General features: G+C 41.1%; 1 protein-coding gene across 1 annotated transcript in view; it reads left to right on the top strand.

Annotated features, from left to right (window-relative positions):
• Positions 1-746: 746 nt before the first annotated feature.
• Positions 747-24279, top strand: part of IL5RA (interleukin 5 receptor subunit alpha) — a 37313-nt gene continuing 13780 nt past the window's right edge. The window contains exons 1-9 of the mRNA XM_074312145.1: positions 747-964; positions 2229-2364; positions 11597-11681; positions 13294-13439; positions 14447-14585; positions 17075-17228; positions 17303-17490; positions 19535-19680; positions 22339-22477. Coding sequence (XP_074168246.1) covers positions 11609-11681; positions 13294-13439; positions 14447-14585; positions 17075-17228; positions 17303-17490; positions 19535-19680; positions 22339-22477 — 985 coding nt within the window. The 5' untranslated portion in view covers positions 747-964; positions 2229-2364; positions 11597-11608. The remainder of the gene's footprint in view (positions 965-2228; positions 2365-11596; positions 11682-13293; positions 13440-14446; positions 14586-17074; positions 17229-17302; positions 17491-19534; positions 19681-22338; positions 22478-24279) is intronic.

The following is a 24279-nucleotide window of genomic DNA, read 5'->3' as shown; positions in this document are numbered from 1 at the left end:
AGCAACAACTACTACCTGCTTCAGATACTCTGTACGGTAAGCTCTAGTCTTACCTAGTCATGCCCTAGGCCCCATTTTTTTTTTAAAGTCTGCTTTGCTAGTCAGTCCCCTTGAAATTCCCCAGACAAAAGTGGAACAGAGGACAGGAAAACCCAAGTAGATTTATTTAAATTGAAACACACCAAGGACAGCTGAGGTGCTACATTGGGAACTGGGGGGTAACCCGAGGGAGAAGGTCCTGGGTATGCCCCACACCAACACAATGATTGTCACAGTTTGCATAGGACGAGTCCAGGCTGCAGACGCCAGCAATCCGTCACACCCAGAAACTGCCCCCATACACCTACGTTTACCTGAGGGTGCAGGACCTGCTAATGCAGCAGAGAAGGGCTCAGGCATTCCCTGCACCCTGAGCCTGGCTGCGAATGCTGGCACACAAACAGGCACCTTCCTCGTGCCCCATTTTGTGCCCGGTGCTGTGGAGGTGACAGAGGCCCATCAAATACTCTAGATTCCGTGGCTGCGTGAAGCACATAGAGAAACTAGAAATGCACTGCTTCAGAGCACCTGCGGGAAACCCGATTACCTGTCGCCCACCCACGAGCAAACATTAATTCCAGTGCCTGAATAGAGCAGAACACCAGGAAGGGGTGGAAATGCAGATGAGCTGGCACCAGACGGCGATATGTGGGCAGCCTTTCCCTGGGCAGCAGTTTCAGCCTCCGGAGTCGGGTGATGGCTGGGCCATCACTGCTCTCTCACAGGTGCTCCTGAGTCTTGCTTAAAGAAGCCCTGTTGCCATCTCGTCATAAAGGAAGCTGCCTGTGGGCGAGTTTTCACCATGACAGCTGCAATGATGAAACAGTGAAGAAGAACCGCCTCTAAGTCCAGAAGAGCACCCGAGATAAGGCTTCTTGTCGGTGCCCTGCAGCTGCGTCTGAAGGCTCGGCCGCTGCACTTCTCAGTAAGTGGGGTCCAGGCTCATTCCTGGCAATCTGAGCAGGCGCCTTCTTTCTGTACCAGACTCCGGGCTCCTCCTAATAATTTAATTACATGGGGGGAGGCGCATAGAAAAGGTGGGATGTCCTGATTGTGAATATAGGACAAACTTTTACAGCAAAAGGGGAAATAAAACCCCTTATAACCCTATTTTAGCAGGGACAGAACTAACAAGGGCACCCTTTCATGTGCATCATGCAGGGCCCATTGATTCAGGGTCCTGCCTCCCATGCTCGGGTCCTGGCTAAGGAGCTGGACTGTACAAGTCCAGGCAAAGTGAGTGCCATTGAAATAACACCTGTAGCTGTGTGGATACTTATGGAAGAGACTTGTATCCCACTCTACCAGGTCCTCCAGGAATTAAAATGAGAACATATGTTCTGCCAAGGTTTCTTAGAGAATACATGAGTATAGAAAATAGGATATAGGATATAATAAAATACCTCGGAGAGGAAGTCTCCGAGTTCATTAAGAAAGCTATAAATTAAGAAACAACAACCCAGAAAGTGATGACAGCACTGCATCTAACAGAAGTCTTTCCGTTTCTCTTCGGGGTTCTAGGAGTTTCAAGATAGTTTGGTTTTATATAAAATGTACAAAATTTTGCTGAAAGATCTCACTTGCTTTATGTTCGCTAATTTAATTGTTTACCCAAAGCAACGTAAACATATTTCCGTTAATACAGAAAAAAATGAATGGAATGAAGCAGAAAAAGGGACAGAGAAAGAAGCAGAGAGAGAGAGAGAGAGAGAGAGAGAGAGAGAGAGATCAAAATCTCTTAATACTCCATGAACCTAAAATTCATAAACACATGAAAAGTGACTGCTTTTATAGCCATATTGATTAATGTATTTGATACCCAATGTAATAAATTATCATGGTGAAAATTTCATTACCTGCTATAATTTCTATTTTGCGTGAAAAGTTCTACTCTGCCTCATAGTTACCACAAAATGTATTAACGTATGTAGCTATATGTTAAAAGTTTACATTTCAAATAATAAAGTTTTAGAAATCAAATCACCTCATTTGTGTTTATTACTTGAAAGGCTGCTTGGGGGAGTTTTCAGGTGAAGCCCAAATGTATGGCACCTCCCCCCAGACGGAGCAGGCTTGTTCCCCACTCCCAGGCCGTGGTGCTCTGATCTGATTTGTTCCAATGCTGGGTGTTTCCCTATGTAACTTGACTTACTAAGTGCTGTGAGTTAATGTGCCTCTGTTTTGCACAGGCTCGGACGTACTGAGCCCCTGCCCTGGACCTGGCACAGTCTTGGTGCTGCAGACACAAGCTGTGACATGATGGATAAAGTGCTGGCCCTCTGCTATTGAGTCCAGTCTCGAGAACTGGAGGATCACCAGAGACAGGTACGCCCAGGAATGGGGGAGCAGAGATGTGGGATGATGGGCAGCCAGACAATATTTAACCACCGGGAGATTTGCAAAAAACTCCTTTTTCCTCCCCATTCCAAAAACTCAGGGTGGCAGCGTCATTTCCATCTTGGCTAAAAGTGTGTTTATTTCTGTGGCAATGATTTGAATCCATGAGTTATATTTTAGGACTGATTCAGAAAATTTATCAGATGTCCAGTAGTAGTAAAAAAAAAAAAACTGTGTGTATTTTACAGGGCCTTTATTACTCGTTTATGTTTTCAGGAGTGTGCAGTTTTTCATTTGGGGGTGATGCAACATAACTAGGTAAACATATTATTTGCATTTTATACCTTGGCTTATTTATTTATTCTTTATCCCCCAAGAGATAAATTGCATTGCTGATTCTGCTGTACAGGAAAAAAAAAAAGGAAGTAAAAGTAAACTCTTTACTTTGAAGGGCCTAACAGAGCATGAATCCTCTTAGCTTCTTTTCAATTTCTGTGCACTGAGGTTGTGTATGCAATTAGGTGTCACCATAGCTGACTCAAAAATCTCTAAAAGCAGGGTTGGAAATACAACTTTGGTTATAAAATAAATGCCCCAGGCAGAAAAATAAGTTGAAAAGACAACAAGAGGGGAAAATATTTATAAGTCTGAATTTCAGTAGAATTTGACCAATTCTCAGGAACACTGGGGAAATTCATTGCCAATTGTCAAGCTATTGACCAACTTTCTAGAAATATCTGCAGTACAAAAGGTCTGCTCCTATGTTTTCCCCAATTTCAAAAAAAAATCCAAAACAAACAAAAAAATCCATATATCACACCTGCCAGAAGTCAGATTCTCAGAAGCACTCGAGGAATTTTAGACTGACTCAGTGAAATGTCGCATGAGCTAGTAGCTCACAATCTAAGAGACTGTGTGTTTCTGACGATTGTAGGTAGGCAAACTGTGTGTGCTTCCCTCTGTTTAATTTGAATCTTATTTCAACAGTGTAATGGTTTTCTGATGGATTTCCGTTGGTAGCCATGAGAAGAATGAGTTGAATATATTGTCATTTTGATATATTTTTTATGCTAGTGAAGTAGCTCTAATATTTTTTATGCTAGTGAAGTAGTTCTACTTGTGCACAATGAAGCATTGCCCAGTTGACATTTATCTAACAGTATGTATTTGAATTAAAGAGATGGCCCAAAGAAATTTGGGTTGTTTTCTCAGCAAGGGTGATTGGTATGCCTGGGACCAAAAATATTGAGGGACCACAGGCAAACGCTGGAGGTGTTTTCAGGGAACAGAGCAGAGAGTGAACAGAATTATACAAGATGTGTGGTCCATTGCTAAAGCTCCAGTAATAGCCAGCCTTGGGTGGGATTTATCTGGCTTACAGAAAGTTATCATCCTTGGTAATATTCAGATTCTTGTTAGAGTATCTCATGTTGGCCATAGGACAACCAATTTTCTTTCAAAAGTGTCATCTTTTTTTAATACAAAACACCACAATGATATGTGAAAAAAAAGCATATGGCTGTTTTATGGTAAAATAAATCAATCATCAACATTTTGGAATGATCAGATTTGGAAAATAATTCTATTTTTCAGCAGCTGTAAAACCAGAATATATGACAAATTCTAATGGAAAGTGTCTCATTACGTAACATATTCAATTATCTCCCCACTGAGATATTCAACAGTTTCATTACTTACTTCAACAATTTAATTGCAAAAGATAAATAGACATTTATTATTTTTACAAGTGTGGTTGTAACAGACTATTACTTTGCCAGTTAGTAAAAGTCACTAGGGAACATCAATTTTGCATTTTTTCTGACCTAGAATTCCTCCTGTTAATGGAAATTAGTGCAAAGATAGAGCATATGTAATATCATTTCAGGAAATGTTGACAATTCAGACATCACTTTCTTAACTTGAAGAGGCAGTTGTCTTTGTTGTTGTTTGTTAAGGATTTTAAAGAAATCTTTGCTTCTCAGGTTTAGTGAATACTAACATGTCCCTTCAATTTATTAAAAACATCGCTTGTTGAAATTTTTAAAAAAGATTAGAATATCGGCTTTTATTTTCATTGTTGCTTTAAAACTTCTTGTTCTACGTGGTATGGAATCATCAGAAAGAAAGAAACAAAATTATTTTTTATCAAAAGAGGCATAATTCTGATTAGCAATACTTACGTTCATTTGAAAAAGGAACTGAATAAAGTTCTGGTCAATATAGCCGAGTAGGTAAATGCTACGCTTACCTCCTCCAACAACCATATCAAAATTACAACTAAATTATAGAAAAATCAACCTGGAGAACCACTTGATTAACTGAACAGAAGTCCTATAACTAAGGATAGAAAGAAGAGGCCACATCAAGACTGGTAGGAGGGGCAGATACAGAAAATGGACTGGTCCCACAACCCACGTGTGGTGGTTGAGACTGGGGAGAGATATCTCAGCTGCAGAGGAGCTGGAGGAATGAGGGACCTCAGCCCCACGCTGGGCTACCCGGCCTGGAGCACTGGTGCCAGGAAGAGGAGCCCCCACAACATCTAGCTATGAGAATCAGTGGGAATTCTGCCCATCTAGGTGAGAAGGACGATGGGTGGAAACCCAGGTGTCCTCTTAAAGGCACATGCACAGACTCTCTCACTTGCAGGCACTCATCCTGGGCTACAGTGGAGGGACAGTGGCTTATGGAGCACCAGGGACATACAGGGCGAAACTGAGTTATGTGGCTTTAGGGCAAGGGCTGGAGGGACAACTGCCATTGTCCCTGTGTTGAGCCCTCCCCCACAGGGCCAAATCTGAATTTGCACTAACTTGATGAGCACTATTCTCCCCACCCTGGTGGCTTCCTGAGACCGCCCCCTTCCCAATTTGCACAGTACTAGAGGCTCTTTTAGCAGCAAACAGTCAGCCCCAACTTGTTCACCACCTGAGGCTCTTTCAGTTGCAGTGGTTGCTGGTCTTGGCCAGAACTGCATTGTTTCTTAAAAACTCTCAAAGATTTGCAGGCCCCAGGCAGGTGGCAACTGGCCTCAATGTACTGTGTGCTTTTTATTGAGTGGCCCCCATCTCTGCTCTGGTGTCAAATCTCAATCTGCATTAAGTGGGTGAACACCACTGGCCCCAGCCTGGTGACTCCCTGAGACCTTGTCTCACACTACTTGCACACCGCTAGGGACCCTGTCAGCAGTTGAGCCTTATAGGCAGCTTGTAGTGGGACAGCTGGCAGTTGGCAACAGGGCTTGGGGTACCCTGTGTCTTTGGCTAAGCAGACTCAAGTCTGGCGCTGGTGGCAACTGGCCTTGTTTCACAGTGTGACCTCTCCTACGCACCTCCAGACCCAGCACAAGCAACGACCAACCACATGTCACTTTGTAGTTCCTACCAGCTAGCCCCAGGCTGGTCACGGGCAGCAGCTGGCTTTGACCTGTACTGGAGCCCCTCCCAAGAAGCCTCAGGACCAACCCTCCTGGTGGCAAGCTACAGATCACAACAGAACACAACCTGATTAGCCCCATAAGTGGCACCCCCAAAGGGTGGTCTTGGCAGGCACCAGAGACCACTGGGGTGAATCTTGTTTCTTGAGGTCAACCCCCACACAGAAGGTTCGTATGCTGTGGTTATGGCCAATCCTCACTGCCAGTCAGCCTGAGGGTCAATCCCACACACTGGCATCCCAACAGCAATCAAGGCTTAACTATAACAGGAGGGCACACACAACCCTGGAGCGCCTGGCTCAGGTGATCAGGGAGACTACATCCCTGGGCCCCACAGGACACCTACTACAAAAGGCCACCTTGCCAAGACTGGGAGACATAGCGGATCTACCTAACACATAGAAACAAACAGAGAAAGGCAGCCAAAATGAGGGGATAAAGAAATACATCCCAAATGAAAGAACAGGAGAAAACTCCAGCAACAGAACTTAATAAAATGGATTAAATGTTCTCATCAAAGATATAGGGTAACTGAACAGAAATAAAACAAGATCTATATATGCTGCCTGCAAGAGACCCACTTCAGATCAAAAGACATACACAGACTGAAAGCAAAGGGATGGAAAAGTATATTTCATGCAAACGGAAACAATAAAAAATCTGGGGTAGCAATACTTATATCAGACAAAATAGACTTTAAAACAAAGGCTACAATAAGAGATAAAGAGATACATTTCATAATGATAAAGGAATCAATCCAACAAGTTGATATAACCTTGTAAACATCTATGCACCTAAATATATAAAGCAAATACTGATGGACATAAAGGGAAAAATCAACAGTAACACAGTCATATTAAGGGATTTAACACCACATTTACAACAATGGATAGATCTTCCAGACAGAAAATCAACAAGAAAGCAGCAGCCTTAAACAACACATTAGACCAGAGAGATTTAATTAATCTTTTTAGAACATTTTTCCCCAAAGCAGCAGAATACACACTCTTTTCAAGTGTACATGTAACATTTTCTAGGATAGACCATATGTCAGGCCACAAAACAAGTCTCAATAAATTTAAAATTATTGCAATCATATCAGAAGTCTTCTCTGACCACAATGGTATGAAACTAGAAATCTATTACTAGGAAACAAACAAACAAACAAACTGTAAAACACACAAACATATGGAAGCTAAATAGCATGCTACTAAACAGTGAATGGGTTAACAATGAGATCAAGGAAGAAATCAAAAGACATATTGAGACAAATAAAAATGAAAACCCAATAACCCAAAACCTATGGGACACAGTAAAAGTAATCCTAAGAGGGAAATTCATAGCAATACTGGCTTACCTCAAGAAACAATAAAAATCTCAAGCAATCTAACCTTACATCTAAAGTATCTAGAAAAATAACAATAGAAAAAACCCCAAATGTGTAGAAGGAAGGAAATAATAAAGATCAGAGTAGAAATAAATGAAATTGAGTCTAAAAAAAAAAAATACAAAAGACCATTGAAACCAAGAACTGAAAAGATTAAATTGATAAACTCTTAATCAGACTCATCAAGAAAAAGAGAGGATCCAAATTAATAAAATCAAAAATTAAATAGGAGATGTGACAACTGACACCTCAGAAATACAAAGAAATACAAGAAAATACTATGAACAATTATATGCCAACAAATTGGACAATCTGGAAGAAATGGATAAATTGCTAGAAACATACAATCTTCCAAGACTGAATCAAGAAGAAACAGAAAATATGAACAGATGAATCACTACTAACAAAATCGGGTCAATAATATAAAAACTCCCAACAATCAAAAGTCCTGGACCAGATGACTTCATAGATTAATTTTACCAAACATTCAAAGAATTAACACCAATCCTTCTCAACTATTCCAAAAAATTCAAGAGGAGGGAAGGCTCTCAAGTGCATTTTATGAGGCCAGTATTACCTTGATTCCAAAACCAGTGAAGACATTGCAAAAAATAAAAAAAGTATAGGCCAATACCCCTCATGAACATAGATGCAAAATCCTCAACAAAATATTAGCAAACTGAATTCATCAATGCATTAAAAAGATCATACACCACCATCAAGTGGGATTTATTCCTGGGATGCAAGTTCGTATCAATATCTGCAAATCAATTAATGTGACCTACCACATAAACAAAATGAAGAATAAAAATCATATGATCGTGACAATAAATACAGAAAAAGCATTTGACGATATGCAACTTCCATTATGATTAAAAACTCCCAGTAAAGTGGGAATAGAGGGAACATACCTCATCATAATAAAAGCCATAAGTTACAAACCCACAGCTAACGTCATAGTCAATGGTGAAAAGCTAAAAGCGTTTTTCTTTAAGATCAGGAACAAGACAAGAATGTTCACTTTCACTGTTTGTATTCAACATAGTATTAGAAGTGCTAGCCAGTGCAATCAGAGAAGAACAAGAATTTAAAGTCATCCAAATAGGAAAGGAAGGAAAAAATAACTCATTATTTGCAGATGACATGATAGTGTGTGTAGAGAACTCTAAAGATTCCACCCAAAACTGTTAGAACTGATAAATGAATTCAGGAAAGTAGCAGGATACAAAATTAATATTCAGAAATTGGTTGCATTTTTCATAGACAAACAATGAACTATCAGAAAGATAAATTTAAAAAAAAAGTCCATTTACAATTGCATCAAAAAAGTAATAAAATACATAGGAATAAATTTAACCAAGGAAGTAAAAGACTCGTACTCAGAAAATTATAAGACATTGAAGAGAGAAATTGAAGAAATACAAATAAATGGAAGCATAGACCATGCTCATGGACAGGAAGAATTAACATAGTTAAAATGTCCACACTACACAAAGCAATCTATAGATTCAATGCAATTTCTTTCAAAATATCAATGGCATTTTTCACAGAACTAGAATAAATAATTCTAAAATGTATAAGGACCCATAAAAATCCCAAACAGACACAGCAATCTTGATGAAGAAGAACAAAGTTGAAGATACTACCAGATATTAAAGTATACTGCAAGGCTATAGTAACCAAAACTGCATGATACTGGCATAAAAACAGACTCATATATCCATGGAACAGAACAGAGAGTCTAGAAGTAAACTCATGCATATATGGTCAATTAATCTGTGACAAAGGAGGCAAGCATATACAATGGGGTAAGGGCAGTCTTTTCAGTAAATAGTGTTGGAAAACTGGATAGATACATGCAGAAAATGAAACTAGACCACCTTCTTATACTATATACAAGAATAAACTCAAAATGGATTAAGGACTTACATGTAAGACCTGATATCATAAACCTCCTATGATATATATATATATATATATCTCAGAGAGTTTTATGTTATATATGATATGTATCATATATATATATATCATATAAATCATATATATGTGTATATATATATACACATATATGTTATATATATGTGTGTGTGTGTATATATATATACACACACACACACACACATATATACATATATAAAATGCAATAGTGCTTGGACATAAAAAAAAAAAAAAAATCTTACCATTTGTGACAACATGGATAGGCCTAGAGAGTATTATGCTAAGTGAAATAACAGACAGAGAAAGACAAATACGATCTCACTGATATGTGGATTCTAACGAACAAAATAAAAGAACAAACAAAACATAAACAGACTCATAGATAACAGAGAACAAAGTGATTGTTGCCAGATGGAAAGGAGGTTGGGGATTGAGTGAAAAAGGGGACGGGATTAAGGAGTACAAATTGGTAGTTATAAAATAATCATGGGGATGTAAAGTACAGCACAGAGAATATAGTCAATAATGTTGTAATAACTCTGTATGGTGCCAGGTGGGTACTAGACTTACCAGTGTGATCACTTCATAAATTATATAAATGTCTAACCATATGCTGTACATCTGAAATTAATATAAAATAACATTGAATGTCAACTATAATTGAAAAATAAAAATTGAAAAGAACTTGAAAACTGAACACGCTATTAGGTTGGTGCAAAAGTAATTGCAGTTTAGAAGGTTAAAAAAAAATTGCAATTTCTTTTGCACCAACCTAATACAATCAAACCATCTAATTACAGGGATATTAGACAGCACTTTCTTACTAAGACATCTCTGGAGATCACACCACCAGGCAACGTGTCTTATTTTCACTTGTCCACTCACCATTTATTTCAAAACCGATCTATTCTTAACCTTAACATCTTCTTCTAAGTCATACAATGCTCATAAATATCCAGAAACCAAATGTGGATACTGGTGTTTCGCCCAGCCTGAGTCGTTTACTGAAAGAAGTAAACATTGTTAATGGGAAATACTGAAAAAAAGAGAGAGAGAAAGAAAAAGGAATTGAACAACTATATGCCATTTCTGTCTTCTATGTTGTGACATTTTATTAGTTTCATTAGTAAGTTAAGTAGTGAGAGTAGTGAATTAAATAATAAGTTAGTTTGGTTAGTTAAGCACATTAGTTAATGAAGAAAGAGTGTTTTTTGGTATTTCCTGAATGTATCCATTTAGCCAACGTCTATCTTTTTTGGTTCTACCAGAACTACATTTCAAAATAACAAAGCATTTAAATAAAGTTTCAAACTGAAAACCGTCAGTCATTTAAATTAGTACAGAACATAGACGTTGTTGTTGAAAGATCCAAAGTTGGGTCTCTCTTCCCTTATTTACCATCTGTTTCATCTTTGACAAATGATTTAACTTTTCAGACTCTTTTTCTTCATTGGAAATTGGGTAATAAATGATCACACACCGAATCAGTGGAGGGGCACCGGAAGAGCTGCTGTGTAAAACCTGGGCAGTACACAACAGGTGGAAGCCAAGTGTATGATTTGTTCTTTAAAGATAAGTTCATATGAAAAACACCTTTCAAAAATTTCAGAGCAAACATTCAAGGTTTCTAATTGACTATTCCCAATAAAAGAGCTCCGACTCTCTTTGACACGTAAAACCAGACGCGGAAATGACTTCACCACTTTTTCACACTGCCACACAGAGTTATTAAAACATTTCTACTCTAAATTCACCTTCGTTGTCCGATTGTTTCAAGTAGATAGAAATATGTTTTTATTGTCTCCAGGCTTATAACTATGCTTTCAATTTCTCTTTTGGCTTTGTTTGGGTTTGGGTTTGTTCAGGTTCATTTGGCCTCTGCAAAGCTCAAAATGTCACAAATTTCTTCTCAGTTTGTGATACAGTTTCTTTTCCCACATTAAATTGTTTTACATTTAAGCCTCTTGTCCTTGTCTTATTGAAATATATCTCAGTACTGAATAATAAAAATGATAATGGTGTTTATTTTCCATCTAATTAACTGTTCCTAGAGCTTTTACTGTTGGAAGGTCTGCCCTGGTGTCCTGTTCACAGCTGACCACTGGTCTTACTTTCCTCTCTCTGGCTTGGCCCTCACTGTGTCTGCACCCAGGAATGCTTTTCCCCACGTTTGTGTGTGTGTGTTAATCCTTTAGGAGTCAATTCAGAAGTCTCTTTGCTCCTACTGTGCCCCGTACACACATTTTTTGGAACAGTTTGTAGATTGGACTATAGTGATTGATTTACATTTCCTTCTGCCCTTAGATAAGATTTCTTCATATTTGTATTTCTAACACATAACAGATTGTTCATAAATGTTGGTTGGTTAAATGACCAAATAACTACATTTTACTTTAGACAGTAGCTGTCAGTTTTTCTTAAAAATTCCACTTGGACCTTCCTCTTTCTGTTTTCTGTAGAATTTGATCATCATGGCACGTGTACTCCTGATTCTTTTGGGGGGCGCAGTCATACTGCAAGCAGACTTACTTCCTGATAAAACATGTAAGTTCCATCTATTAAATGCAAAAATCTCTTAAAAAAATAAGCACGTTACAAAAATGACAGCATTATTTTCTCCTAAATAATCCCTCAATTAGGAAATTATATGTGGATTGTTTAAAAAGGGATAGACTATTTATCCTTATCAGAATACAAACTCTTTAAATATGCTATATTTTAAGAAAGTAAGGTTGGCTGAAATGCAACTTTTATCCTACAATGGGACATCATAATGCAAATGTGGGCATACAGGCTCCACGGAATAAAGCTGGAGCTGACGACCACTTTTGGAATGTCTTTCCATGCAAGGGAATAGCTAGAGGCCTCGCAACCAAAAAACAAAAAATCTTGCACTGTGTTTAGCTCAGAAATTTGTTGATCTATGGGTTTGGTGCAATAACAGAGTCTAAAAAAACTGTCACGTGGTCCCAGTGTCATCTAAGAGAACTTCCTGTGATCACAAGTGTTTTATATCTTCACTGTCCAGGCAGTAGCCACTAGCCACCGAAGGCTTCTGAGCACCTGAAATGTGGCTCATACAACTAAGGCAATGAAGATTTTCTTTTATTTAAATTTATTTAAATTGAAGTAGCCACATGTGGCCAGTGGTGACCACCATGAACAATGCGCTCTAGACAGCATTGGGAGTGTGTAGGTGAGTGTGGATTGGGGTCACGCATGGCTACTAAATATTCAAGGTCGACAGAAACATCCTGACCACATAATAAAAAAATAAAAATAATAAAAAGAAGGTTTCATAATTGTGGTACAGTATTATCCCAATTTTAGAAAAAAGAAAAAAAAAGTAAAACATTCATATATGACCAGGAAAAAAAGATAATGAATATATCACATGCTAATACCTTTCTCAGTGGTAGAATTGCAGGTCAATTTTCTTTCCTTTCTTTTTTTCCTCATCTGTGCTTTAAAATTTCTGAAATGAGCAGATCTTGATTTTGTAATTGAAATGAAAGCTTTCATTTTGAAAGCAAGGTTAGAGAGTGGTTCATTAAGAAAAACAGACAAACAAACATTTCCCTCCAGAAATGTCTATTTAAGTAGTTTTGCTGACAAATTTGTCTTGACTTTGAATCATACTAAACAATAGATCCATTTTACGTCATGAACCAGCACACATACAAATTCATAAGTACACGTATAATGGAAAGAAAAGGTTCATGAAACGGAATTTATTCTTATTATGTTTGATGCATGAAGCAGTACTTATTATATTTGATATCTTTCCTATTCTATTTTATTCCATGTCATTAAAAAAAATTGCTAGCCACAAACCAATAAAGTGTCCTAATCAAATAGTGGACAATGACTCTCAGATTGAAAACTATGCTTCTTGTGACTAATGATGGACTAAAATATTCATATTTCAATTAAAAACCAATAGATGTTACAGGTAAATACCTGGGAAAAGTATTAAAAAATGTATAATGAGTTAAAAACAATTTTAAAGGAACTTCTTCCAAAATTATTTGAGTATTATACATTCTAGTAGTCATAATAAAATACTACTGTACACAAAACAGTATTTGAAAATGTAAAGAGTGCCACGTGTGGACAACTGAACACTGTGTTGCCCCTTTTTTCTTTTGATCGACAGTTTCACTTCTCCCACCTGTCAATTTCACCATCAAAGTAGCCGGTTTGGCTCAAGTCCTTTTACGTTGGGAACCGAATCCGGATCAAGAGCAAATGAATGTCCAGCTAGGATATCATGTGAAAATAAATGCCCCCCAAGAAGATGAGGTAAGTGTTCTGGTGGTGATCTGTATTAGACTCAATTTCAATTTGGAACGCATTTTCCTTATCAAAGGGAATTTAACGGAAAAAAAAGGAAACTGCAGAAGGGCCGTTTGTTGTGCTCCCAGTAGAGTAGTGTCTGTTGAAGTGGCTGAGAAGCAGTGCACACATGCCATTTAGCATCGAGCGGTAGCACTGGACATTTTAACTTTGGGACAAGTCTCTCGTTTAAAAAAGAAAGTTTTGTAAGGTCTGAAGTATAATGGATTATAAAATACTGTTTTGTGGTTTCTCTAAAATAGCCAAACAAACAAACAAATAGCCGAGAAGAAAATAGGGGAGTGAAATGGTAGGAGGACATGGGGTCTGATCAGACATCAAGTTCAATTCCCGGTTCAGCGTCTTCCTTTGTTTGCAACCTTGGACCAGACACTTAACCTCTCAGAAGCCCAGGTTCACTGCAGGGCTATGTTAAATCACGCGGTACCTCTAGATGCCTAATAAAATTAAACTAAGGGAGAAGCAATTGCATAGCATTAACTGTTTTTCCAGCAATATGGAATTTTCTGTCAATTTTCTGTTATCTGTGGGAGGAGACCAGAACTGGAGATGGTGGTCAAAGGGGACTGGAGCCTTATTTGTAATATTTAGTTTGGTTTATTAAGACGAATGTGTATCATTGAGGAATTAATTATGATGTTTTTCTTATACTGGTTTTTAAAAAACATGTAAATACTAGAATTGGGTAATTTATTTATTTATTCAGTTTTTTTAAAACCATTTTATGGAGGCATGATTGATGTGTAAAAAGCTGTACATATATAATTTACCCATCTCAATGAGCTTAGGATTAAGTATACACTTGTGGACTGTGGGTTTCATTTTTTAGTAAACCTACTTCATTGCATTTTACGTGCCATTGAAAAATGGGAAGAAAATGCCTATTTGATGAAAATAGTTCTCTTAAGGCTCTTTCCCTTTTACATATCATAACTTGTGGGTTTTATTTTTAGCTTGAAACCAGGAACACTGAAAGCAGACATGTGAGCGTCCTTCACCAAGGCTTTTCAGCAAGTGTGCGGACCATCCCGTGGTACAACCACACCCTCCGCGCAAGCAGCTGGGTTTCTGCTGAGCTCAAAGCCCCACCAGGTAAGGCCCAGTTTTACGTCTCAGACTTTGCAGATGTGAGCAAGCCAGAGAGCCAGCAACTCCCGTTTCTTCTGTTGAGTCAGCCGTCACTTCCTGCCCAGGACCCTCCCACCTCAGTAACATCCTAACCAGGCCTGTCATCACTTCTTATCATCACAGCCCATCCAGGGCCACCTGGCACGTCCCTGCAAACATCACTTACCCGCCTCTGCTCAGAAGCTCAGAATGGTCATAAACAAAATCTGGGCTGGTCAGGTCCCTCGTAATTGGGATCAGGGGCATCTTTCCAACCACGCCCTCCAGGGTTCCTGTGCTGTGCTCCGATGGGTTTGTAATCATGATGCCCACACACCGACACACACCTGTCTCAAGGACTGCTTTTCTGGGCGCGTCTCCTGTGCTGGTGGTCTGAGCCCTCCCACACTTCAAAGTCCAGATCAAGCCATCCCTGCTCTGGAAAGTCCCTTGGTTTCATCCTATGCAGGGAAGGATTCTCTTCCCCTCAGAACTCATCTGTGGGCTGTGCTACTTGTTGACACTGACAATGTGACATTACTTATTTTTTCAAAAACGGATAGATTTCTGCCCTGCTAGCTCCAACTACAAGCCCATGGGAGGCAGGGACAATGTGTTATTGCATCCAGCACAGTCGTAATACATGCTTTAGACATACTGTTCATTTTCAATTCTGTAACTTCTCATATCACATTGAAGAAAACTGTGCTGACATTCTCCTAGAAGCCACGAGACTGCAAACCTAAATGCTGTGAGGAAAACAGAGTAACACCACTGTCTCTATACTGTCCTCCAGTAGAAAATTGGGGTTCTAGTACTTAAAACCAGTGACCCTTCTGGTTAAACTTGGATGGACACACACACACACACACACACACACACGAAAGGAAAGAGGACGAGCAGGCCACCAAAGCCCGGGCATGTGAGTGTACCTACTTACAGTTGCCTTGACAGTCTGGTCTGGGTCATTTTCAAACCATTCTCTTGTCACATCATTGGAGAAAACGCTATTCCCCCACATTGTGGTGGTGACTGAGAACAGCATTGTAAAGACTGTTCCCTTTACTCATTACTATGTGTTATTCAGACTGTATATCAGCCAACTCACAATGGACTTGAACCCAAGTACAGAATCTTATCCAAAGTGGACACAAGATCGCACATGTAGGCCATTGAGAGCTTTACATTGAGCCACTTCCCACCTCTCTCAATAAACAACTGTAGTACCCCAGTAACGTTATTTCAGAATAACATTCCTACCATTCTCATTGTCCCATGAGCACAACAATACAGGTGACACTGATGAAAAATTAATTATTTCTGCTTTGCATCAAACTGAATTCACACCAAATAACTCGTTCTCTGGAACAGAACTGGGAGATAAGCTGACTCCAGGAATGGCTGGCCACACATGGGCACAGACCATCTGGGCGTTTAGAGTGTGGGCGGGTTCTCACATGGACACGAGAATGGACGTGTGTGCATGACCATGGTACACAGCTGTTCACGGTGGTTGCACAAAGCAGACTGACCTCAGCCTTCCTTCCCTTTGTCTTGAACTTCTCTGCAGACAACACGGGGCTCTCTGCCTCTCCGCCTTGGGAGACACTGCGTAACAGTGATAAAAATGATCTAATTGACTAACACTAAGCTAAAAAGACTCCCTTCCATCCCTCAAGACTGAGTCTCAGGCTTGCCTTTGGACGAGGTCCTCCTTGACCCTCAGCCCAAAGTGTTCCTCTCCTCCTCTGAACAATAGCATGGCCAGTGTCCCACAGTGTGGTCTGAAGAAGTGTCCCACAGTGTGGTCTGAAGAGGGCCATCAACATGGCGGCCATTGGGGTGGAAATGAAAACAAGGCTTCCCAGTCAAAGAAATTGGGGAAATCCTGGGCGAAATGAGCGTAAAAGGGTTTCGTGTGAAATCTTAAGATTTCCTTACAGCTTGAACAGCTAGTGCATGCTGCACACTGCGTCTCTGAAGAGGTGGTGTTATTTGGCAGTGTTGCCAAAACTCCTATCCTTTGGAGAAGTTTTAGGATGGAAGTGGCACTGGAGACCTTCCTCAACCAAGTCTCTCATTTACAGTTGGAAAACCCAAGGTCCAGGGTAGAGAGTACCAAGGTGTCCCCAGGTAGCCATTGACAAATGTGCGTTAGAATCCCGAGGTTGCTGGACACAAGCTCCGAATGATGACGTATTGCACTACTCTTGACCTTTCATACATGTGTCACATGCAGCCCCCGCCCCCAAGGGAGTTGGAAAGCTCTTTGACGTCAGAAACTTGGGCTCTGCAATCCTAGCTCCATCCCGCAGTAAGTTGGTTCTTTGTAGACAGTAGGTTTCTATAAATACGTGATGGTGATTAGTTTTGACGGTGGATAAGGTGTTCCCAATCCTTACAGTTTCAAAAGAAGCACAAAAATCCGAAACTATCATGTCACTGTCTTGTTCTGTTTATTTTTGACCATCTAGGGTCTCCTGGAACCTCAATTGTGAATTTAACTTGCACCACAAACACCGTGGCAACTAACTGTACACACTTACAGCCATACCAAGTCTCTCTTCACTGTACCTGGCTTGTCGGCAAGGATGCCCCTGAGGACACACAGTATTTCCTCTACTATAGGTTAGTACCTATTTTTACTTATGCAAACAGGTTGCTTCCTCCAGTCGGAAAAACTTACAAGTGTTCCAATTTAGGTATGGATCTCAGACCGAGGAATGTCAAGAATACAGCCAAGACACACTGAAGAGAAAAGGTGCATGCTGGTTTCCCAGGGCTTTTATCCATAGCAAAGGGCGTGACTGGCTCGCAGTACATGTTAACGGCTCCAGCAAGCACACTGCGATCAAGCCATTTGATCAGCTGTTTGCTCTTCACGCCATTGGTAAGATGGAGTCAAAGCTGAAATACCCCACTCGCCGAAGCCCAGCATTGGAAGGCATTATAAAGATCACCTAGCTTGACTATTTTCTGATGCTCAGTGGCCATCTGGCCTCTGAATATGAACCACAAGGGCAAGGTCCCCCCCGCCTCAACCCTCCTACGTTTTGGGCCAGATAATTGTGTCATGGAGGCCATGCTGTTCACTGCAGGATGTTTAGCAGAATCCCAGGCCTCCACCCACTAGACGCTAGTAGCACCTTCCCCCACCAATTGTGACAACAGAAATATGTCTCCAGGAATTTCTAAATGTCCCGGGGGGGGGGCAAATTCTCCCCTGCTTGACAACCACTGGAAAGGGAACGCCTTGCTGAAGGAAGCCACGTCATCTCTCAGCAGCTAGGACCGGTATCATGCAATTCCTGCCCCTGGGTCCTGTGATGGCTTGGTGACACCTCCAAACACTTCTTACCCTTTCCCCCACAATGGCCTGTCAGCTCTCCACAGGCAGCCACGTGTCCCATCCTGAAATCTCTCTTTTCCCAGCTGCCTGCCCCCTCTCTTGTGACACCTTTACCATGCCGGTCTGTGTCCTCTGGATATTCCTGAGTCGTAATGCCTTTCTGAGCATGTGATTCTCAGATATAAACATGTCATGTAAGGTTTCATTCCCTCAGTTCTCAGAATAGAAGGTAGTCTCCTTCCTTCTAGGTATGTGTGTTAATGAAACTTCACATAGCAAGTGTGGTGATCGACATTCCGGATTTCAATGGTGGCGGGGTTATTAGCGTGGTCTGTGGAGCCAGGCTGCCTGGGCTTGGAACCAGGCTCCTCCTCTGACTAGCTGAGAGACCTCGACAAGCTGGCCATTCCTCTGCCTCAGTCTTAGCTGAGAAATGGGGAGAAATTAATACTTCCTACAAGGTTTTTGTGAGAACTGTGCTAATAAAGTATTCTGGACAGTGCCTTGTACAAGTACCCAATAAATATGCAGAATACTATTTAAAGAACATGGTTTGGCTTGTGATATATCTCTATCTATATCAAATGGAGCATAACTTTGTTTAAAGAATCATAGCATTTACTAAAGAGTAATGCAATTCTTTTCAATAGTATATTTCTTAGGTGACCTAAAAATGTCACTTTCATGAAAATAGGTAGTAAAAAATGCTGAGAAGGACTTGGGAAACAATGATAGTAATATGAAATGAAAATGGACACAATCTGGTACAGACCACAAGAATTCATTTGTATATATGATTTTCATTTCATTGAGACAAATCCTTCGATTACTAAAACACATGGACATTTTGGGTTAAAACTTTTCTGCTTAGGGCTGGCAGCCCCTGGAGCCAGGGGGCCTCGTTCTTAGCTTGTCCCTGTGATTCATTCACTGTGAGCCCTTGATCACACAGCCTAAGATCAGAATGCTCTTAGAAACGATTTCTACCCACATCACATGCTGTACACAATCAAGAGAGGCCTCAGAGGGGAGAACCACAGTTCTTGTTGAAGTAAAGACAAGCTTAGCCCAATCCATTCTTCTTTTGCAAGAGGAAACTGGAACTTTCCACTCCATCCCCTCAACAAACCAAAACAAGACACACACAGCAAAATGAAACAAATACTGAAGCCCAGCGATGGGAAGTGGTCACCCAGGGCCATACACCTGCTCAGTACAGGCAGGGCTTGGTGGCAGCTCCAGGGCAATTTCTCTCTAGGATCAGTTTACCCTGGGCTTGGTCCAACTCTGGAAGTGAAAAAGAAATGGTGGGGTGGGTCTTGCAAGGAGCTGAAGAGGGAAGGGATTCAACCATTCAATGCCAACTGGAATAGGGATCTTTGAAGGTTATAGGAAGGATCTCTGCCTCTTCAGTGTCACAAGATGGGGGTCATATGTGAGCCACTGGAGCCCAATGGCTTGGAGGTCAGTTTATTACTTCCTGAGGGCAAACACTTGAGAAGGTGACATCTTAGAAATGCTTCAAGAAGTGTGAGTGGCTTGGATTTATCAGCCCCGGCCATTGACCTCTCATTCTCTCATCTAGATCAAGTAAATCCTCCAGTGAATGTCACAGCCAGGATTGAAGGAACCCGACTCTCTATCCGATGGGAGAAACCAGTTTCTGCCTTTCCGGCCCACTGCTTTGATTATGAAGTGAAAATTTACAACACGAGGAAGGGCTATTTTCAGGTAATTTTTCAGATCTTTCCGATATTCGATGATGGTATCCTTTTAGAAACATTTGAAAAATTATCTTCAGTGACTACTCTGGTTACAGCTTAGAGCTAATAAGGTCAAAGGTAATTTGCATCTACCCAGGTTTTATGAAAACAAACCAACCCTTACTGGCCTTTTTGTCTTGAAAGGACATCTTTTTGGTAGAAAATAATACAAAGTGTCAGATTAAAAACTCACTAGCACTACTGTTGGTGAAAATGTAAAATGGGCAACCACCGTGGAAAACAGTATGGCGATTTCCCAAAAATTAAAAATAGAAATATATATGATCCAACAGTTCCACTTCTGGGTGTACTTCCAAAAGAGCTGACAGCACTGTCTCCAAGAGAAATCTGTACATCCATGTTCACAACGGCCGAAAGGAGGGAACAACCCGTGTCCATCAATAGACGAAAGGATAGTGAAAATGTGGCAGACATATATAATGCTATATTGTTCAGCCTTAAAAAGGAAGGGAACGCTGAGTCATGCTACAATGTGGATGCCCTTTGAGGTAACTAAGCTATGTGAAATAAGCCAGTCACAAAAAGACCAGTACGGTATAATTCCACTTATGTGAGATACCAAGAGAACTTAGATTCATAGAGACAGAAGGTAGAATGGTGGTTTCCAGGGGGTGGGGGTGGGGGAGTGGGGAGTTGTTGTTAAATGGGTCGAGTTTCAGTTTGGCAAGATGAAGAATGCTGGAGACGGTTGTACAACACTATGAATGTGCTAAACACCACTGGACTGGACACTTAAAAATGGTTAAGATGGTAAATTCCATGTTACGTGTATTTTACCACAACTTATAAAAACTCGTTAGCATTAATGGACAAAAAAATTCAAGGGAAATGGACCTGAGAAGAAAGCCAACAATTATTGAGCATCAACTATGTGCCAATCTTTATTATGCTAATTTATTCCACCCTCCCTGTAACTTAATTATGTAATTATCGTTCCCATTTCACAGGAAAGTGAGGTACAGATTAAGTGACTTGCCTAAAGTCACAAAGCTAGAAAAAATATAGGGAAGTCAGGATTCAAACTCAATCTTGATACTGATAGTAGGCAAAGCACATTCAACCTCATTCAATAAATACTTAGAAATTGACTTCTCCCAGAATGGCGCTAAGATTTTGTTTAAAAAAAAGAAAAAAGACAGAAAAATTTCTCCTTTTAAAACTATGGACATAGGCAATGGAAGTCACTGGAGGGTTTTTACTCAATACAGAAATATGACCACATCTGTAAATCAAAGAATAATTTTGGTAGCAGCATGAAATGCGGGGGTTGAGGGGGGCGGTCGTGGTGATATAGGCATGTCAGTTAATGGCTACTGCAATAGTCCAAGCGAAAGGTGATGGACAAGAGCTAAAATAGGCAATGGTTGTGGGTGGGGGAGGAAGGAAGAAACACATCTGGGAGTATTTAAAGTGCAGGTGTCAGGGACCCCTCTCTGGGTTGGGGCCCAGGGGATTAGCTGGATGGTGGTGATACTAACCAGTAGACGGACTGTAGGAGAAGGGCTCATTAGTGAGAAAACAGCTTCAACACTAGACAATGTCAGCGTAAGTTGCCTGTGGCCACTGAGCACATATTATTGTACTGAACCATCCAAAACTGCTGTTTTTGCTGATCAAAACTGGGTTCAGCGTTGGCTGTCTTCATAGGATTCAATCTAATATTTCCTTAAGCTTGGGCTGCACCAAGGTTCATTGCATTTAAATTAATAACCCACGAGTTAGGTGTTTTTATTCCTGTGTTATGAAGTGGAAACAGGCTCAGAAGAGTCAAGAAATTGCCCTGGGGGTAGTGGAGGCAGAGCCAGGATTCAGCCCACCCATCCTAGAGCCAAGGTCTCTGCTATTTCCATTTCCCTGTGCCCCCGCGCTCCCTCCCTCCCCCTCCCTTGTATATCGGCTCAGCAAACTTTTTGTGTAAAGGGCCAGACCTATTCAGCTTTGGGGGCTATACCGTTTCGGCCAGCATTCTTCAGCTTGGCACACGGGACAAACACAACTACAGATGGAACGGAAGCAAATAGGCGCGGGTGTGTTCTAGTGACACTACTTGTGGACACTGAAATTTCAATTTCATGGCATTGCCACGTGCCATGAAATATTCTTTGGATATTTTTCATTCATTTAAAGATATGTAACCCATTCTTAGCTTGAAGGCCCTCCAAAAGCAGGCAGCAGGCCAGAGGGGCTTGCAGATTATAGTTTGTTGATACAAAATGTGATGGAAACCAAGTGACATTGTTTAGAAATTTGACTACAGAGTATGGAAGGACAAGATGAGGGGCTTATGCATTCTGCTATCGGCCACTCCAGCCTTCCAATCTGGAAACACCAACTGGACTCGGACAAACTTCTGGGTCTTACAATTACCCATTTTATTTATTTTGGTTACAAGAGAGCTTTCCCTTGAAGGCTGACGGCCAACCCATCCACACAGCAGCAGCCTGGAATAGACTAATTAATGTGTCCTATTGATTTGAAACGGGTCACTGCCCAGTGAGTCACGTGACTTATTTATATATGACATCCCATTCTGATCGTTGGCATGGTTGTACGTAAACTACGTGTCGAGACAGTATTCTAATGCTACTTTATTTTTCTCATGTAGACTGCAAATATGACGACCAGTGAATTCACCTCAACAATTAGGGATATTTCTAAGTATTCTATTCAAGTGAGAGCAGCTGTGAGGTCTGTGTGTAGAGCAGCAGGGCTCTGGAGCAAGTGGAGTCAAGCGATTGAAGTGGGTAAGTAGCTTGCGTTTATGTTAAAGCAAGCGGCCTATTCATGCCTGAACCATAATCCTGGAAAGCGTGTACATGTACTTGCGCATGTCGAAATGCTGTCTCATCACTGCTGTGCCTCGTTTCCTGTCAGCCCACTGCTTTTTGGACCAGAGATGGATTTACCATGGCACCATTGAAGCCGAATGCTCAAGCTTCTTGCTGGTGCCAGCCTTTCCAAAACGCTTTACCTGTATAATTTTTTTTCAATTCTATTTCGATCCAATTTTTTACAATTAAAAACTTTAAAAAATATATTTTTAAATTGGGGAATATTGGGGAACAGTGTGTTTTTCTAGGACCCATCAGCTCCAAGTCAAGTCATTGTTTTCACTCTAGTTGTGGAGGGTGCAGCTCTGTGGCCCATGTGGGAATCGAATTGGCGACCTGGGTGTTATGAGCACCGCGCTCTAACCAACTGAGCCAACCAGCCGCCCCAATAATTAAAAGCTTTATTTTGAGATAAGTGTAGGTTCACACGCAGTTGTCAGACATAATACAGAGAGAGCCCATGTAGGTTTCATCTAGTTTCCCCGAAGGGGAACATCTGACAAAGCTGTGTGTGGTGCAATGTCCCAACCAGAAGACTGGCGTCGATGCCATCCAATGATCTTATTCAGATCCCATCAACTTCCTGCGTACTCATCAGTGTACTTAGTCGGTGTAATTGTATCACATGTGTACGTTCATGTGTCCGTCACCACATTCAAAGCACAGGACATCACCACCAGATCCCTCCTGTTATACACACGCTCCCCTCCCACCCTCTCCTCCATCCTAACCCCTGGCAACTATTAATCCATTCTCCTTTGCTTTAATTTTCCCACGTGTAATTTGGAATGCATATTTTTGTTACTTTTCTTAAAGAAGATTCCAAAGTTGACTGCATGTCAGGGCAGATAAGGTCTGCATCCGTCCCTGGGCCTCCGGTCTAACAGACAGAGGATCTAAAGGACCGGACGTCGCCTCAGCTCCTGGGTTAATTCTGCAGCTGTTGTTTTGACCAAACTGACGAGTTTCCTTGGCAAAGAAGATGACCTCTGTGTCTGTGCATGGGATCTGTGAAGGGGTGTGCGGGTCCGATGGCTGCTCTGGGCGAAAGAGCCCGTTTTCACTCTGCACCAAACGGCAACCCCACACCCTGGAGATGTAGCCTTGCCCCTGGAAGATGGAAAATTCACACCCTGTGTTTGCTATTATCTGGGCGTCTTGGGCACCCTGGGCATTTCAGGAGGAGACGGAAAACAGCCAGTATGTCTCGCGTGTGCGTGCCGCAGCCATGCAGCCTGGAGACACAGACACACGCGGTTATAGGTGTGGCCTAAAAGCCACAAGCACACTGAAGGATGGAAGGCTCACTGGGGCCTCCCACAGAAAGTACAGGTTACTGTGTACACTGGACACGTCGGTCCGCTCTGCCCCTGCTCGGGTTCCCAGCACAAAGGAGGTAATATCCACCTTGCCTGCCTCTCAGAATATTGTGAAATACAAACAGTAACAATAGTAAGAGTGATAACATTTTCTGATGGTTATTGGCCAAGCACTGTGCTAAATGCTTCACATGCGTTACCTTGGTCAATCCTATCAACAAAGCTATTTTTCAGAGGAGAGAATAGGTTTGGAAAGTTGAGGCAATTTGTGAAACTGCATGGCCAGCATGTGGCAGAGATGGGATTCAAATCCAGGTTGACTGACTCCAGCACCAGCGCTGTCAGCACCATGGTATGTGATAGGGTTCTGTGAGCACAGATTTTGCCACCTGTCTG

This window comes from Rhinolophus sinicus, linkage group LG10 (genome assembly GCF_036562045.2).
Source record: "Rhinolophus sinicus isolate RSC01 linkage group LG10, ASM3656204v1, whole genome shotgun sequence".
Taxonomy (NCBI): Eukaryota; Metazoa; Chordata; class Mammalia; order Chiroptera; family Rhinolophidae; genus Rhinolophus; species Rhinolophus sinicus.
The sequence above is the reverse complement of the archived record's forward strand: the minus strand, read 5'-3'. Positions and strand labels throughout refer to the sequence as shown.